We start from the raw sequence: 17,706 nt of genomic DNA, 5'->3' as shown, positions 1-17,706 counted from the left end.
ACATGCTGAGAGAGAGGGGGCCGAGAGGAAGTAAAATAGTTTATGGAACTAAAACCCAAATCAACTTTTTTTTTCGTTGATAAACCATCTAAATATGTTTCTATCATATTTATGGCTCTATTTTTATGTTTTTCTGTCCAAATTGTGACATTTTCTTGTAAAGTGTTTTATCTAGTCAAGAGGACTCCAAAGCACTCTGCACTACATTCAGTCATGCATATGTTGATGGTGGTAAGCTACTGGATAGTAGCCACAGCTGCCCTGGGGCAGCAACACCACTGACAGAAGCACCACCAGCAGCAGGGAAGGGGATGAATTGTCTTGTCCAAGGACACAACGACAGAGACGGACAGAGTTGTACAATGTTTTAAGATTAATCTTCCCCTTTTTAACTTTAAGCCTCTTCTCCTCCAAAGGTCTCTGCATGGCCCTGCGAATGTCAGAGTTTTAGGAAACCTGTTTGTGAACACTGGAAACCAGTCAGTCAGTGATCTCACTGAACCGGTTCAGTTAATCTTTTGCCACAATAATAAAATGGCAACAAAATAAATACAATAATAAACACTTCAAAAACAAGAATTTTCCTTCATTTTGATTCCCTTTCTGTGTTTCAGGATAACAGTGGAACATGTGTGTTTTGGAAGGAGGATGAAACAGGTGCAATATGGAGGCAAAGCATCAAATGAGGATTTACATGTCTGTTTCTCTGCTTTCAAAAGAGTGGAGCGCTGAAGTTTGTTTCCCACTAAAATAGAAGTTGAACTTATCTGCAGCTGCAGTCACCTCAGCTTTTTTTGCTTTGCTTGTGGTAAATTATGTTTTTCTGTCACCAGTCATCAACCGTTTTCTAAACATATTCACATTCAGGACTGTAACCCAAAGAGTAAATGTTTGAAGGTTTTTTTTTTTTATAACACAGCAACACAATGTACTGCATTATCATGTAGGAATTTAAAACATGGTTTTTAATGAACCTCTCAAAAGTGCTCCATGTTTTTTCATTCCACTCTCTTGTATCAATACTTTGTAGAAACTTTTGCTGCAGTTACAGACTTAGATTTATTTTATTGTCGTTGCATAAAGACACATCGNAGACTCGGATGAGGAGAAGGTAAAGGTGGAATCCTTCCAGGGCCAGCCAGGTGATGGTGGCCAGCAGAGACCAGTGCAGGAAGAGACCCAGACCTCCACAAACCCAGCTGTACTTGATGTCATCTAGTAGAAGGATCCAGAAACTGCTGCTCAGGAAGCCGAGATGGAGGCACAACAACGCCCCTGTTAGCTCTATGTGGATGTTGAGGCCCTTCTCCGAACGTTGTCGACTAAGGGAGACATGACAGAAACGCATTGTTTGGTTTTTTCTTATAAAGGATATTTTTGGGTCTAGTTGCCTTTATTTGCTAATGACGAGACAGAAAAGTGGTTGTGATAAAGGGGTAAGACCAGTGGCGCAACTACACATTATTCAGGTGGATGCGAAAACATAAATCGGCGCCCCCCCAGGGAAGGAATGTCAGGGTGAAGGAGCGACGCTGCCCACCCCCCCCCCCCCTTCCCCCCCGAGGCGATGATACGTGAAGTGTAAAAATAGCTACATTTACCTCGTTATGTGTGAGAGGTGATGCGTGATGCGCGCTGAAGTGTATGGGAAAACATAATCGGCGCGTCGTCCCCTCCAGACGGGGTTTTGGCGCCCCCTCTGGTGCTGCGCCCCTATGCGTTGCATACGCTGCATACCCACTTTTTGCGCCTCTGGGTAAGACCTGCAACCTGTGATGGCTGTGTAGAGGACTGAGGCCTCCATACATGGAGGATTTATCTGTGTTGTTAGTTTTATAATGCAGATGCAAAGAGTATTTGCTGACTTTTACATTTCCTGCATAACTACAGTTCACCTTGATGTCTTGCTGTGCAATGCAACAAAACAAATGATTGGAGTTGGTCAATCACTCATGATTCAGGGAGTAAACCTTTAAAGTTTTATCTAAAACATCCTTTGAAGTCCCAGGAAGAGTTCTCTGAACCAAACACCACAGTAACCTGTGACAGTTGACTGGGTCAGAACTGATTACTTATTTTGTATTCCACAGTTTTTGACCCAAAGATGTTTTGAATCTTCTTGTAAGTCTCATGGACTCTCACAATTTCTCTGAACTCCTGCCATATTTCTGTTGGCACCAAAACATAACAATCAATGAGCCCAGAGTCATTTGAGGAGTTTTTGTTTTGTTCCAGCAGTAGGTGGGTGCTTCTGTGGTGATTTAATAATTCTAGAGTCCTTTAGTAACTTTCATTTGAAAGATTTTTAGTTTATCTACAGTAGATTTTTCTCTTGGTGCCTTTAGTTAGTCTATGTCCTTATTGATTGGACCTGGAGGCTGAAGCTAACAGCTAATTCAACAAGTGCCAAAACTAGAGCAATTTCAAAACATTAAGTTTGTGTGAATGTTACTTTGACTTTTTAAACTGGTGTGATGTTGACATTTGGTGCTCAGTTCCAAATAAGGTGATTACTATTTACCAAGGAAATTGTTCAATGTGACTCATCTTCCTGTGAGAAATAGGTTTTGAGAACAGAGTGTAAAGTATTTTGGTGGTGTGAGAATGACCCACTGACAGTTAAGGTCTAAAATTATTAGACAGTTTAAACTTTAAAGTAAAGCATATTTTCTAGATGTTTACACTGCCTAACTCCATCAGTCAAAACCTGTAAATGTGTCACTTTAGGTCTTCTGTTTCTTTTTTCAAGTGTGAGATTCCTCTTATGATTCAAAGACTCCATAAAAATATGAGAAAAACCCAATCATTATCTCATGATTGTGTGCGACAATCTTCTCATATAATACAAGAATAACTCTGCCTCTACACAACAGATGTCGCAATGGGTGTTAAAATCTTTGGTTAGTGTTTGTTTTTCGAAGCTGAAAGAACATATAAGACACATGTAGTTTCTCATCCATCGCTGCTTATCACTTTCCCTTGCTGACATTGATCTGAACAACATAAAATTATATAAAGATCACATATCTGATCAAATGCATGTGCCTTTTCAGGTAGTTCAGAAGAAGCTTTTTGGTGAGAGTGGAAGCCATAGAACGGTTTATAATTTATTTCCCCCTAAAAACTTTAGTGATAAAGTGGTCTTTAAACCATGAAGGGTTATTTTTATATACATATATATATATTTTGAGTAATGGCTTCTTTTTTGTGGTGTGGCTAGGGTTGCCACCTTTCAGAAAGTAAAATAAGGGACCAGTCCCTATATCTGTAAAATAGTTGGGCATAAAATCGAAACACCAACACTGTGAGTCAAACAATGACTGAGGCAGCCTACTATATAACGTACTCGGGGAACACTTTCATTATTACACATACACATTTGTAGGATATGGAACAAATCGCGTCCCGTATCGGTTCAATACGGGACGGTTCCATGTTTCACGGGATGGGTGGCAACCCTAGGTGTGGCCTTGCAGCTTTTTTCATCACAGGACATGTCTCTCTGGGTAAAAATGCAAAAATATTTGTTTGTTTTGGTTTTGTGGTTGATTTGAACACTCACACCATATCCTATCCTGTCTGGGTCACAGGACTCATAACAGAACACTATGATGGCTGAGGGCTTTCATGACATTTATGTTTGTGTATAAATGGTTGTGGTATGTGACACAGTTCTACCCATTTAAAACCACTGGTGGAGGTTCACAGTTCTCAGAATCAGCCTGATTATCACCCAGTTTGTGCAACACAAAGAATTTAACTTCAGTTCCACATTACTCTCAATTCAGACATTTAAAATACTAAACATAAGAATGGAATTAAAGTTTTTCTTTGTAAATGCAGTACATATGAAGCAGGGGTTGTATTAATGGAATATTCTCCGCCTTTGTTCTACGTAACACTGACAGAAAAAACCCCAAGGTCATCTGTCATTTTGTCAGGTCAAAATTTAGTCATCTGGGGCCTCATGCATAAAGGACTGTGCAGTTTTGACACTAAAACTTGGAGTATGGAAAAATTTAGAAAAGTTCGGCGCACAAAGAAAATCGGATGTATAAAGCCGTGCGCGCGCACCTTTCCTTTATAAATCCTAATTTGCGCGAAATAGAGCGGAGCGGCTGGTCCCCCCTGTCGCTACCCACAAATTCATGTGTAAATTAGTATAAATACCTGGAAGTCTGCCACCACCAAGTGATTATTGAATCATGGCAACGTCATTTGAAGCAGTATAAGTATTTATAATAATAATTATATATTTAATTTAAAAGGTACTTTGAGGGCACATAATGTCACCTCACAAAAATAAAAATACATTTTAAAGAATGTATTTTTCTTTAAAATGTATTTTACCGGAAATGTACCGGAAATAAAAAATAAAGAGATTGTGCAAATGCCTGTTGGAACAGCAGCGTGTTTAGCCAGGATTTAAAGATAGACAGCGTGTCATTGAGTCATTTGAGTAGGGAAAGTGGATGTTTATTCTAAATAGTAGAATCATGTGTATAAGTTGTACATTTACAGAATAAATATGCTTTATGTCCATAAAGTGCATTCACAAAGCGGGCGGCTCAACTGAAGGATGTCTGCCGCTGACCGGTGCCGGTATCGCACGCCTTCTTTAAGTTTTGCTCAGAAATCCAGGATGATCAGTCTGAGTAATCTATTAAACCATCTTCAACATTTCCCAGCAGATCAATATGATCAAACGCTCCCTCTGAATCCTTCCATTGGGGATGTTCTCCATCAGAACCAAAGGGCTCCACAATTACGTGGCTTACCTTTGAGCAGCTGTACGTGTGATTGCATACACACCTTGATCACCTTAAAATTAATCAAGTTTGTTGATTACTTTTAATCAGCAGATTTGAGTTAATCTGCTGATCCAACCCTGTTTTCTTTTTTTAGTGAGAATTAAATTACCCCGCAGATGCATTCCATGCGCTACATCTTTTATGAGACAAAAACTGAGGAAAAGTACTTCCAGCGAGGTTTTCAAATACTTTTTTAAATTTTCTTTATTTTGTGTGCGTGTTAGCTTATTATCTGAGGATAAATGCGGTTCAGTTTCATCGATTACGCTTAAGTAATAAAATATTAAAATCATGAAAAACATCGATTTGATGCTTCTTGGTCTAAATAACACCAAATGTAGTCAGACTACAGTGTATTTAGGTGAGTTTTGACTTTTGCGTAAATTATGGGACCGCACATTTTTTGTGCGCACGCACACTTTATACATGAGGCCCCTGACCAGTTGGTGCAGATGCGGAAGCATTTTCAACTTTAAGTACGGAGCAGATTGTGTAGGCAACTAAATCAATCAATCAATCAATAATAAAAAAAAAAAATATCTGGGTATCTTCTCTGACTTGCACACTTAACTAAATGCATCTTGCTATCCGGGAGCTGACCCTTGAATAGTTGTGGACAGGTCTCTTTGGAGCTCGTTTAGTGCAGGAGCTTCTGCTAAAAGCGAGGGATTTTAGAATAACAAAAACTTCTTATTCAGAGTCTTTTCATCTTCTGATGACTTTAGTTGGAGAAATGTTCCACGATTTTAAAACTTTGGCTAAAATGGCACTTATAATTCCAGTCTTCAGTGCGGAAGCAGCTTCCAGATCAACATCAAAACATTTATAGTTTTGATTAACAAGCAGGTATGCAATTCTGGTTGGTGTGATGGCCACAGCAGGGGAATCATTCATAATTTAATTGTTTAATTTCATTGTTCATTTGTAGTAACTGGGGCCAAAGTTGGTTGTCACAGTGCACAAGAAGCTACATGTATTCGCTTGATGTGGATTCTCTGTTCGGTTTGTTGACTAAAGAAGCCCATTGAAAATTAAATGCCACTGAATGTTTCATTATTATCAATTTAAAAGTTAATGAGTAAAGAGAGATTATGACAAGATTTTATTTTTTTTAATTCTGTCAAATCAAAACAATGGACAGCAAAGTGCAACCTCTGCTGGTGTTTTTAATAAAGAGGGTGGGCTCCCTGACTGTAAAGTGTGGTGAACAATTTGCATCTAAATCGTTTCTGTCCAACATGTGTGGAGAGCAGTTAAACTGAAGGATTCTTGGCTTCAGTTTTTAACTGAAAAAGCTGCACTATTCCTGACTCTAAACCTGTGCAAGTCCTGGATAGAAGGAAGACATAATACAAGCTATGTCAATCCATTAATAAAAAAGGTTTAACTTAAAGTAAAAACTTACTGCAGACCAACATAGATGAACAGGCTGATGAAAGCAAAGAAGGCAGAGAGCGCTGATCCAATGTAGGTGATGTAGCTGAGAGCCTCAGCATGATCCTCATCCACCTTCACTTCTGGATTCTATACAGGGAAAAAATTAAGTTTAGCTGAAATGCATTTTACATCAATCCTCAGACATTTTGTTTGCCGTTTGTCTCTTTCACCTCTGAGATGCTAAGGTATTCACAAAGCCAAATATGATCAGTGTGTGTAACTGGCGTAGAAACTGCAGTAAATGTTTCTCGAACACTCGGGGCAGAATGTAAATTTAAGGGGCTTTTTCCAGATATATTTATTAACAATTTGAAAATCATCTATCAAATTTCTACCACTTTACAAGTTTGCACTACTTTGTGTTTTGGCCTGTTATGAAAAATCCTCCAACAATAATGAAATCTTAGGTTAATGTGACAAAATGTTAATACTTTTAGAAGTCACTATATGTAAATGTAAAACTGTTGATTACTGGTGACAGAAAAACATGATTTACCACAAGCACAGCAAAAAAGCCGAGGCGACTGCAGCGGCAGATAAATTCATCTTCGGATTTTTTGGTATAACAGCCTTCAGTGCTCCACTCTAATGAAAGCAGAAAAACAAACATGTAAATCCTCATTTGATGCTTTCATTTAAGAGTAGAAAAGTTGTTTGCATCCATATTGCACCTGTTTCATCCTCCTTCCAAAACACACATGTTCCATTGTTCTCCTGAAACATAGAAAGGGAATCAAAATGGAAATGGAAGGAAAATTCCTTTTTTTAATTGTATTTATTCAATTACCGTTTTATTGTGGTTGAAGATTAACTGGACCGGATCAGTAAGGTTGCTGATTTGCTGGCTTCCAATGCTCACAAACAGAACCTGCTCTCCTAAAACAGTTCCCTGTTCTCTGAAAGTCGGCTGCGTACCGGAGTTGTTCTGAGGAGTTTGCTGCAATGAGGAGACAGAATTGGCCTCTTTTTTAAAAGTAATATTCGTCTAGAGGGACAGCCTCTACAGCCTCCATTTTTTACTATAAAAAAATCACAATGTAAATTAATAGAAATGAGTCTGAAGGAAAGATCCACCTGGTGCATTCACAATGGCATGCTGGCTTAAGCTCGAAGTTCAGGTAAATGTATAAAGAACATTATGCTTGCTTGTTCAGAGAATCACACCTGAAAGAATCTGCTGTTGATCACCGAGGAAACCACTTGGACATTTTTCTCCGTCTGTGCCCTTCTCATTTTCGGAACGTGTGGCAATGGGATTTGGACCCTGTGATTGGATGTGGGACGTACTTCAACCTTAATACCAGAACATTTATTAGAATTTTATTAAGAGAAAATCAGTTATGTTTCAGACCATGTCCTGTGAATACAGCATATTGGTTTACTATGTCCTAATAACATTTATGAACATTCCATCAAACTTTGAACACAGTTTAACATAAATACAAGAGAAATTAATCCTGTAAATGTCAAAAGATTAATTTAGTTTATTAATGCAATTCAACAACTGAAACTTATATTTTACAAAGTCAACAGACTTATACATTTGAAACCAGACAATTTACACATGCCAATTAAAATGACACAGACGTCTTTTTTCCCTTACTGTCTAAAGTGAAATCAGACCACATTTATCATGTTTTAGGTCAGTCAGAATTCCAAAATTATTACTATTTGCTAAATGCCACAATAATGATAGAATGTTGGAGATTTATAAGTTGAGCCACATGGCCTTGAAACTTCTGATAGGTTAAACTGAGATATTTGATGTAATTAGAGGAGACCTGTAGATGTCCTTTAAGGCCACACATCACTCTGTAGTTTCACAAGGAATCAGCAAAGAGATCAGTAAGAGAATTGTAGAGCTGGTTCATCAATTTCCAGATAGTTGAAGGTGCTGTGTTTATGGAAATGTCCAACCATCATACCGCTCAGGAAGGAGACTACTTTATGTCCCAAATATGGACGTGTTTGCGTATAACATGTCCAAATCAACCCCAAAACAAAAAGACCAAACATGCTGCCTGACGCTGACATGTTTCACTGTGTCATTCTCCACAGTCAGTGTATTAGTGTGGCCTACACAAAGTCCTGATTCCAATCCCAGAGAGAATTTGTGGGCAAATCTGAAAAGGTGTGTGTGAGAGAGTCAACCTACAACTTGACTCAGTTCTACCAGTTCTGTCAGGAGGAATGGACCAGAACTCCAGCAAGCTACAGCAAAACAATTGTGGAAGGAAACCCAAAATGTTTGACTCAAGTCATGCAGTGCAAAGGAAATTTACGTCAGCTTCTGAATTTGAATAAATAAACCTCAGACATATTCTGTCTCTCATTGTTGTGGCAATTAGCAAATAGAAATAATCTTGGAGATTTAAAACCAGAGAAGTTTGGTTTGATTTAACTTCACATGGTGAGAAAAAAAAGTTGTGTCTTTTATTAGGTGTATGTAACCTTCTGGTTTCAACTGAATATTTTATTTTCATTCTGATGATTATGGCTTTTATCTCACTGAAACCCACCATTCAGTTTCTCAGATAACCTGAATTTTACAGAAACATTATGAGGAAGACTAACAGGACAGCTTCAGTAGACGGATTCTGACACTTGTAGGGAGAAAAGGTCACAGCTGAAGAAGATTCAGATTAATGTTAATAGGAGGTTGTTGGAAAAGAAAACCTTGAGAGGATGGTGAAAAACACACCATTTATGAGTTTTACAGTTTGAGTCAGTAGTGGCGTATTATGCTTCCTTGAAGAGGTCATGTTAGGATAGGTCCATACAAAACATCCATATCTGACAAACATGTCAGATGACTTTGGACTTTGTCAAGTCCAAAGTCATCTGACAGGAAATTTTATTGCATTCCTTCCTTCTCTGTGCTGACAAGGTTGATGGAGATGCTAATTTTATTTTTTTTAGCAGGTATTAGCTAAAATTCATGTTAAAATGAAGCTAATTGGTAATCCTTTGGAACTACCAAATGTACCACAGAACCATGTGGTACATTTGGTAGTATGTACCACATGGTCTGATGATTTCACCATCCTGCAAAATAGCTGGGAGCAGTTATGCTGCTTTTCTTCACACTTTACAATTTACATCCACTTTACAAAGGACGATGAGACACTGGACCCAATAATGAAGACGCATAAGCAACATGGGATTCCTTAACACCTCAGCAGAACCAGAGAATCGTCTTCATTCAATGCATAGAACCCCAAAATACTTGGTGCCTATACTGTACAGTACAGTCACATACTTGAAGACTGGCCATAATTTCTGTATTAATAATTATCAAAATTAACTGAAATAAATGCTTGAAATTTCTAAGAAAAACAAAACAAAACAAAAACAAAAAAAAAAAAAAAAACAACCCTCATTTCTCGTGTTGGTGTTCCCAAATAAAGGTTTTACCTATGATCACCAGCTATGAGCTCACCTGGTCTGATGATTTCACCATCCTGCAAAATAGCTGGGAGCAGTTATGCTGCTTTTCTTCACACTTTACAATTTTATCTTCATAGCACCTACCAGGAAATATTTCACATCAATCATCTAAACAATGATGCAGCACAAGAACTACTGTAACCACAACAATTTAACAATTTAAACACAAGAACAAAAATAGAATGAAGACACAATGTATTCCTCTATGAGCAATAAAGCAGTGTCCAAAAACTGGTATGAACATAACTAATCCCAAAAACAAGTTGAAATTAAAGAAAAGGGAAAAAAAAGACTTACAATAACATGAATTTATTAAATGAAGAAGCCATTAGGGAGTAAGAATAGAAGCTTAACATCAACCCCATAAGCATGGCATGGATCACTTACCTGGTCCACTTTACAAGATCTTGTTTTATACACTCATCAGTAACATTCTGAGGGTTACAGTCTGTAAAATGGACACAGAATGTGAAGAAGTCAGAACTTTTCACGGCAAACAAAAATGACAATGAAATTCGTCAGAGGTACGAGAAAAAATTTACTAATAATTTGAATATCACTCATTCAGACAAGATAGAAATGTTTTCCCAATGGGCAGAACTGAGCCTGGACGGATACATTAACAACTAAGCTGATGTTCAAACTACAAAATCCCAAAATACTCACCAGCTCTGGTCGTAGGGAAGCAGAGTGTTAGGAGATAAAGAGTAATCCACTTCATGTTGGACTTTCTCAAACTGATAATGATCACCGACCGAGGCGCCGTGTTGCTCTGGTGGTTCAGGGTTGCTTGTTGCAGCAAACAATTTCACATCTAGTTTGATCACATGCTGAGAGAGAGGTGGCCTAAAGGAAGGAAGTGATTGTTTAAGTGGATAAGTAAAATAGTTAAACGATAACCAACCCCCAAATCTACGTTTTGTTTTTTTTTTTTTGCTGATAAACCATCTAAATATGTTATGCATGGTTCTATCTTTATGTTTCTGTCCAAATTTTGACATTTTCTTCTACAGCGTTTCATCTAGTCCAGAAGACTCCAAAGCACTCTAGACTACATTCAGTCATTCGTGCGCTGATGGTGGTGCTACTGGATAGTAACCACAGCTACATCACCAGCATCAGGCAAGGGAGGTGAATGTTTTGGCCAAAGACAATGACAGAGATCTACAGTGTTTTAAGGTCAAAGTGCCCCTTTTTACTTTAAGCCCCTTCCCCTCCAAAGGTCTCTGCACGGCCCTGCGAATGTCAGAGTTTTAGTAGGGCTGGTCCTGTTTGTGAACACTGGAAAGCAGCCAGTCAGCAATCTCACTGAGCCGGTCCAGTTAATCTTTTACCACAAAAATAAAATGGTAACTATATATATACAATAATAAAACCTTAAAAAACAAGAATTTTCCTTCATTTTGATTCTCTGTGTTTCAGGAGAACAATGGAACATGTGTGTTTTGGAGAGAGGATGAAACAGGTGCAATATGGATGGAAGCAGCTTCTCTACTCTTAAAAGAAAGCATCACATCAGGGTTTACATGTTTTTCTGCTTTCATTAGAGAGGAGCACTGAAGTTTGTTATGCCACTAAAACGGAAGCTGAACTTATCTGCAGTTTTTTTTGCTGTGCAGATAAGTTATGTTTTTCTGTCACCAGTAACCAACAGTTTTCACACTCAATTTTAACATTATGTTAACTAAAAACATAAATGTTTTCAAGCGTTTTGTATAACACAGCAACCCAAGGTACTGCATTATCATCAAGGAATATAATACATGGTTTTTAATGAACCTCTCAAAAGTGCTCCATGTTTTTTCATTCCACTCTCTTGTATCAATACTTTGTAGAAACTTTTGCTGCAGTTACAGACTTAGATTTATTTTATTGTCGTTGCATAAAGACACATCGCTTAGCCAACGGAGAACAGACCATGGAGAGGATGGGTGGAATCAGAGAGGATCTGGTTATCTCTGGCTAAGCAGCATCTGTGTGAAATGTTCTGGATAGGGTGAAGTGGAGTCTCAATGATCCTCTCCGCTGTCCTCACCACTTTTTGTAGGCACAAATTCAAAAATATTATATTTATCGTAAAGGGCAATTAAATAAAAACATATTTCAGTTTTTCCAATGTTAATCAACTGCTCCCTGTTGTAAACCACCCTGTTGCTATGGACACGCATCAGACCAAAACAGCAAAGTATGAAAAATACTGCCAAAAATCTGTCCAACTATAGTTGGATGATGGGTATACCCATCATCCAAAACAAGAAGGAACACTTTTCCAAAAAAAAAAAAACTACCATTCCCCCCTGATCAAATTTAGCTAGCTCAGCATCTGGGAGGTAAAAGGCTGAAAAAGTGGCAATAAATAAACAACTTTGGAAAACTTGTGTAAAATTTATTTCTCTCCATCATGGAGCTCTGAGTGTGATTGACCATCATGCTGTGAACCTCAGCCACATCGCCTGCTCTGGATCGGCGCTCTCTGCCCCCCTTTGCTTTCATCAGCCTGTTCATTTTTCTTGATCTGTACTAAGTTGTTTCTTAAACCTGCCCCGTTTTTATACTGGATTTGACAGTTTATATCAAAAGACCCATAACTTGTTTTCTCGCCATCTTACATTAAATAAGATGTTTCCTGTTCTAGCTCAGTCATGAGCTAGAACAGGAAATGACATAAAAGATTAACCATTTCTTTGTTCATATTGCAAATGTTTACATGAACTACAATTAGTTTACTTTTAACCAACTTATAAAATATAAATCATGTCAAAGTTTTGTAAGCCACTGATTGGCTGATTCACAACACATTAAATAAATATAGGAGTGGCTGTGAATGTAATAGGAGACAGCAGCTAAAACACACTGCTGCATGATATCTGGGAAAAATCTAAAAGAAATCATCCAACACTTCATCATGAGCGATCAGCACATTTCAATACAATCCTTGGTCTTTTTGAAAAACGTTGATGCATCAAACCATTTATATGCAAGTATAAACATCATGGAAGCCTTCAGCTGTCATAGCGTTCGGTTATGAGTTCTGTGTCCCAGATGTGAAAAAGTCATAAAACTCAACTCAACCACGAAACCAGAGCAAAGCTGTGGTGAAGTGACTAGTTGAAGATGAGAGTGTTGTTACCCAGAGTGATGCAAATCCTGTACTGACATGAGCTGTAAGACCACACACCAAGAAAGAAGCCATTATTAAAAAAAACAGAAAAAAATTACTGACTGCCAATACACTTCACAAAAACAACAGCCAGGAAGAAATGTGTCCTCTAAATGGACAGTGACCCCAAGCAAATACCACCAGATTAGCTACTAAAGGTGGAGAATGAAAAGATAAAAGCAGACCTCGCACTACAACCTTTGCTTCACTTGGTGGTGGACAGTGAATGTCACTTTGTATCTGTCTGTTCCATTTGAATGACTTGTAACGTTTTTATAGGGCAAGTTTTTATACTTCACCAAATCTCATTATTTCTCAAGGTAATGACACTGAGGGGTTTTGGTCAGTTCCTGAAACTGATAAACAGACCTGGATGGTGCACAGAAGGGAAATGGGTGAACTGCAACAAGGTAAGGTAAGGCCATTTTATTTTTATAGCACATTTTCAGCAACAAGGCAATTCAAAGTGCTTTGCATGAATTAGAAGGAAATGCAACAAAACAACACACCATAGAGCAAAAGAAGAAGAAAGGAAACAAATAAGGATAAATAATCCATGACTGATTTACTAGTAGGGGTTTCTCTGGATTCTTGTTCTGATAATGTTGTTCTAAAGTAATGAGAAGTTTCTCCACATAAACTAAAAAGAGTTTCTCTGGATTCTAAATATATTATAATTCCTGCTCTGGATTGAGTGAAATTCTCTTGATTGAAGGTGAACTTTAAAACCGACTCAGTTATACCAGTTCTGTCCAGAGGCATGGACCAAAAATTCTGCAAGCTTGTGAAAAAAGAGCTAAAACATTTGATCACAGGATGTTTTACCAAACATAAAGGAAATATATGCACACTTTTGATTTGAAGAAAGTGTTATTAATATTTGGATTATGACAACTCTAACTTACCTTCAACAGAAAAGTTTAATTTATGTCAGTGAAAAAAAAAAGTTGTGTCTTTATAACTTATGTAAATATTTAATTTCAAACGCAAAAAATAACTTGTTCTTGGGGTCCACCTGGTGGCCGCGGTGGGTCATGCTTCACGGGCAACATGAGCTGCCATGCAATGTGCAGTGCTCATCCAAAACACCGGTGGAAGAGAAGTAAACAAAACAACAACAAAAAAGACTTATCACAGAGAGAGAAAAGAGAGAATATAAAAAAAGACAAGATCATGGTATGTTTGCATGTGTCTTGGTAACGTCATGTTTATCGAAAAAGATTTATGGAGATGTTAATAGAAAATTAGCTTGATAGCGACCTGGAACGGTCCAATTCAACATTTATGTTAGCATTTGAGGAGTTTGTTTTGTTCCAGCAGTAGATGGATGCTTCTGTGGTGATTTAAAAGAATAGTCCAAGATTTCTTTATTAATTTTCTTTTGAAAGATTATTAGTTATTTAGATGTTTCTCTTGGGGCCTTTAGTTAGTGCAAGTCCGTATGGATTGGACCTGGAGGCTGAAGCTAACAGCTAATGCAACAGGTGCCAAGACTAAAGTTTTAACTTTAAATTAGTTGATTTTCGATGTGTCCCTATATATTTCAGAGGTTTTTGGCTTCAAAACAGCGTGTTTGATAACAAACCTCTCAATGTTTGACAATGTCTAGCAAAACGTACCATGTTAAGAAGACTCAGCTGATCCAGAGTTGTGTAAAGCTGGGAGCCGGGGATCTGTGGAGGGGTCTGGTGGAGGCTGCTGGATGGTAACATTGTTAGAGGGGGGACAGGTTACGCAGCACAGACTTGTAGGAAGAGGAACAAGACGTCGCCAGTCATGAGATTTGAACCAGAGAACTTCAGAGTCTTTAGAAGACGAGGAGAAACAAACTCAGCACAGGGAGCAGAATCCAGTAGTGATGTGTCTTCTGTGCTGAGGCTTCAGAGCGTGAGTCGAGTAATCCAGGAGGATTTTTATGAAGCGTATTGAGGCATGTGTTGAAGGAGCAGCTTGTGACGTTTAAAACCACTCCACCATTCAGAACTGGTTTGTCAGTTTGCTTGCGGATCAAAATGAAAGGCAAGACGCTGCTGTTTCACACGTCACAGTTTCTTGTTTTAGATTTTATTGCTTGTGCAATTCATTGGAGCATCTTTTTTCTGATGGACCCAAGTTTCCCAGGTCTGGCAACATTTTAATCTTGCCAAATAGTTTCCCACAGCATTATTAAACCATCACCAATAATGTCAAAAAACCAAGACAGAGGATCCTGCGTAATAATTTCTAATGTTTTAAAAGGATAAGTGTCGTGTCCAAATTAACTTTAATGATAAAAAACCTCACCTGTGCTGAGGGTTTATTGAGCTCTGCAGAAAGGCACTAACCAGGTTGGTCAAGCTCAGCCAAGTCAATTTAGGATTCAAAGGTCAGACAGAATACATCCACTGGAATATTTGGAAAGTGACAAAATGTTTTATCCCAACTTCCACAAACCAGCTGATGCATTTCTTGCTTCATCTTTGCTCTGTGAGCATGGGTATTTTCCGTAGCAGATGGAATCATCTGAAAACAGAGAAATCACATAGATTCAAGCAAAATTAAACTTTTTATTCTTTAATAAATGATGTAATTTTGTCCCTTGTGACATAGCTTGGTTAGAGTAACAAGTCAATCACAACTCTCTCCCCCCCCATTTGTTTTCTGATTTCTTTTTTCATCCAGCCATTGTTTCAGATGAACAGATTAAGACTATTATCAGAATAATATATTCTGATATTATCAGAATATAATATTCTGATATTATATTCAGAATAATGATTCTGATCATTATGTTTATGATCAGAATCATAAACATAATTTACTTATTTATTGTAAGGCTTCAAGTTGTTTTCACTTTGCCTATGTTACATATATTTTCCACTTGATGTCGCAGCAGATCAAATGAAGCACCGTGGTGCACCAGCTCATGAGTCAAACTATTGGATGTAATGCCTCAGTGCTTCAGGAAGCTTCATCTCACCATCACTAGAATCCAGATTGCTGCAGAAAACGCCTTTAAAGGAGATCATAGATTAAGCCACAAAAAAATTCAAAAAGCTCAGAGTAGAGATGGAACATCTGAATCCAGACTTCGAGGCGTGTACCGGGTAAAAAGGGGGCGTGTCAGATGAAGCCCCGCTTCGATGCTTGTGCCGTCTTGCTGAAAACCGACGCCTCGCATCACCCGGGACACGACTGCTTTATTTTGCGTGTCGGTTTTCAAAATAATAGCGTGATGAGCCATGCTGCTTCATGGGTTGTTGTAGGTCATTTGGTCGTGAATCAGAGGGGAATATTTGTCTTCAGTGGCCAAAATAAAAGGAACATTGACCAACATATTTGAAGTGTATTGATGATTTTGATGATGGCACTCATCAAAATGTACTGTTTGTTACTGGTTTTCTCAATTGTCAATTATTGTGTTTTTATATGACTTTATATTTTTGTGATTTTATAATGTAAAACTCTTTGAACTGCATTGTTGCTGAAATGTGATACACAAATGAGCTAGACTGATTGACTGAAATGGAGCCAGCATGAGGAAAATCTCTGACATCTGGGAATACTTTGAGATGATCGCTCACAATAAAATTCTTCTTAAGTAAAATTAATTAACCCCTCCGTGTCCCAATTTTTCACCTTCTGGAAATTTCCACTATTATTTGTAGTCTGATTAGCAAAGATATATCAGTCTTGCACAGCAGAAACAGATTTAATGCTGTTGCAAGACTAAAAGTCTGTATTTAGCTAAATATAAGGGATCAGAGCCAATTAGAAATCCAAGCAAATGCCCCAACAAGCACTCCTCTCCCAACACACTAAAACATCAAATGTCTTTATTGTCATATCAGTATCTGGCATAAAAGAAAACCCAACACAACCACTGACGTTCAACCAGGACTAGATTGGCTACAAATCATTTTAATAATTAAAACATGACAATTAAATATGATTTAATTGATTCTCCTGTTACTAAACTTAAGTTTGATAAAAACTTTGTGACAATATTGCATTTACTAATTATTGGAAGTATGATCCAATGGAGTGACAAGGCTGTTACAGTTTCACCAGCAGATGTCATTAGTGAGTGATGAATGTAGCAATGAGTAATGAACCTTTTTGCAAACCAAAGTGTTGAAAGCTTCACTGCTTCATGAGTCTTCATTTGCCTATCACTAGCTCAGGGAACATAAAAAGACCAATAACTGGAAGGCCCAGAGTAAAGCTAAGACTCAGGCATCAGAGGACTGGCAATTGGCTCCTTATCAGCTCTGGTTGAGCTGAGAATTTGCAGGTACATGTAATTAGCTTAGCAGGTTCCCCGTTAAACAGCAACTCCTGGCTCCCTCTTGTGGATGGTTGTGTGAACTAAATGAACAGCCACACAGAAGCCAAACCACAGCTGTCTAACAATTTGGTTGGGCTTTTCAGGTAAACTGAAAAACTTTGGATGAACATAGACGTTGACATAATTTTTATTTCATGATATATTTTATAAACATAAAATCTAAACAATAAATACATGCAAAGAACATAAAATTTCTGGAGCACAGTCTTTTTAAAGACATCTTATAGAAAAGTATAACATTAGCAAAAAGACTCATTGTTTGTAAAATTATAAAGCATATAAAATAAGACCAATAGATAGTCAACACCTAATTTAGGCGCTGTTTGTTTATGCAGCAAAAATCTGTGATTCAGTTATTGAAGCTGGTTGTCATCATTTTCTGGGTGGAAGGATCTCGGACTGAAGAGTTGTTTTCTGATCGAGACTTGCTTGATAAAGCCACTGACCACAGGAACATAAATAGACCTGAACAGACAAAAGATCCAGTAAATAATTCAGGTGAATCAACGACTATAAATGGATAC

General features: G+C 37.9%; 1 protein-coding gene and 1 long non-coding RNA gene across 2 annotated transcripts; both read right to left on the bottom strand.

Annotated features, from left to right (window-relative positions):
* Positions 1–207: 207 nt before the first annotated feature.
* LOC103143981 (G-protein coupled receptor 56-like) lies at positions 208–9,339 on the bottom strand. The gene is made up of 8 exons (XM_016675678.1): positions 9,272–9,339; positions 7,413–7,541; positions 7,036–7,185; positions 6,920–6,962; positions 6,745–6,833; positions 6,217–6,335; positions 1,086–1,322; positions 208–430 (listed from the first exon to the last, which is right to left on the bottom strand). The coding sequence occupies exons 1-8, from the start codon at positions 9,290–9,292 to the stop codon at positions 208–210; spliced, it is 1,011 nt and encodes a 336-aa protein (XP_016531164.1). The 5' UTR covers positions 9,293–9,339.
* A 346-nt stretch (positions 9,340–9,685) lies between these two features.
* LOC107837170 (uncharacterized) lies at positions 9,686–14,552 on the bottom strand. Its single transcript, XR_001663171.1, has 4 exons — positions 14,475–14,552; positions 10,362–10,541; positions 10,083–10,143; positions 9,686–9,775 (listed from the first exon to the last, which is right to left on the bottom strand). It is a non-coding gene; the product is annotated as an uncharacterized LOC107837170 (long non-coding RNA).
* Between the last annotated feature and the right edge of the window lie 3,154 nt (positions 14,553–17,706).

The sequence above is a fragment of the Poecilia formosa genome, unplaced genomic scaffold (genome assembly GCF_000485575.1).
Source record: "Poecilia formosa unplaced genomic scaffold, Poecilia_formosa-5.1.2 Scaffold119, whole genome shotgun sequence".
Lineage (NCBI taxonomy): Eukaryota > Metazoa > Chordata > Actinopteri > Cyprinodontiformes > Poeciliidae > Poecilia > Poecilia formosa.
The sequence above is the reverse complement of the archived record's forward strand: the minus strand, read 5'-3'. Positions and strand labels throughout refer to the sequence as shown.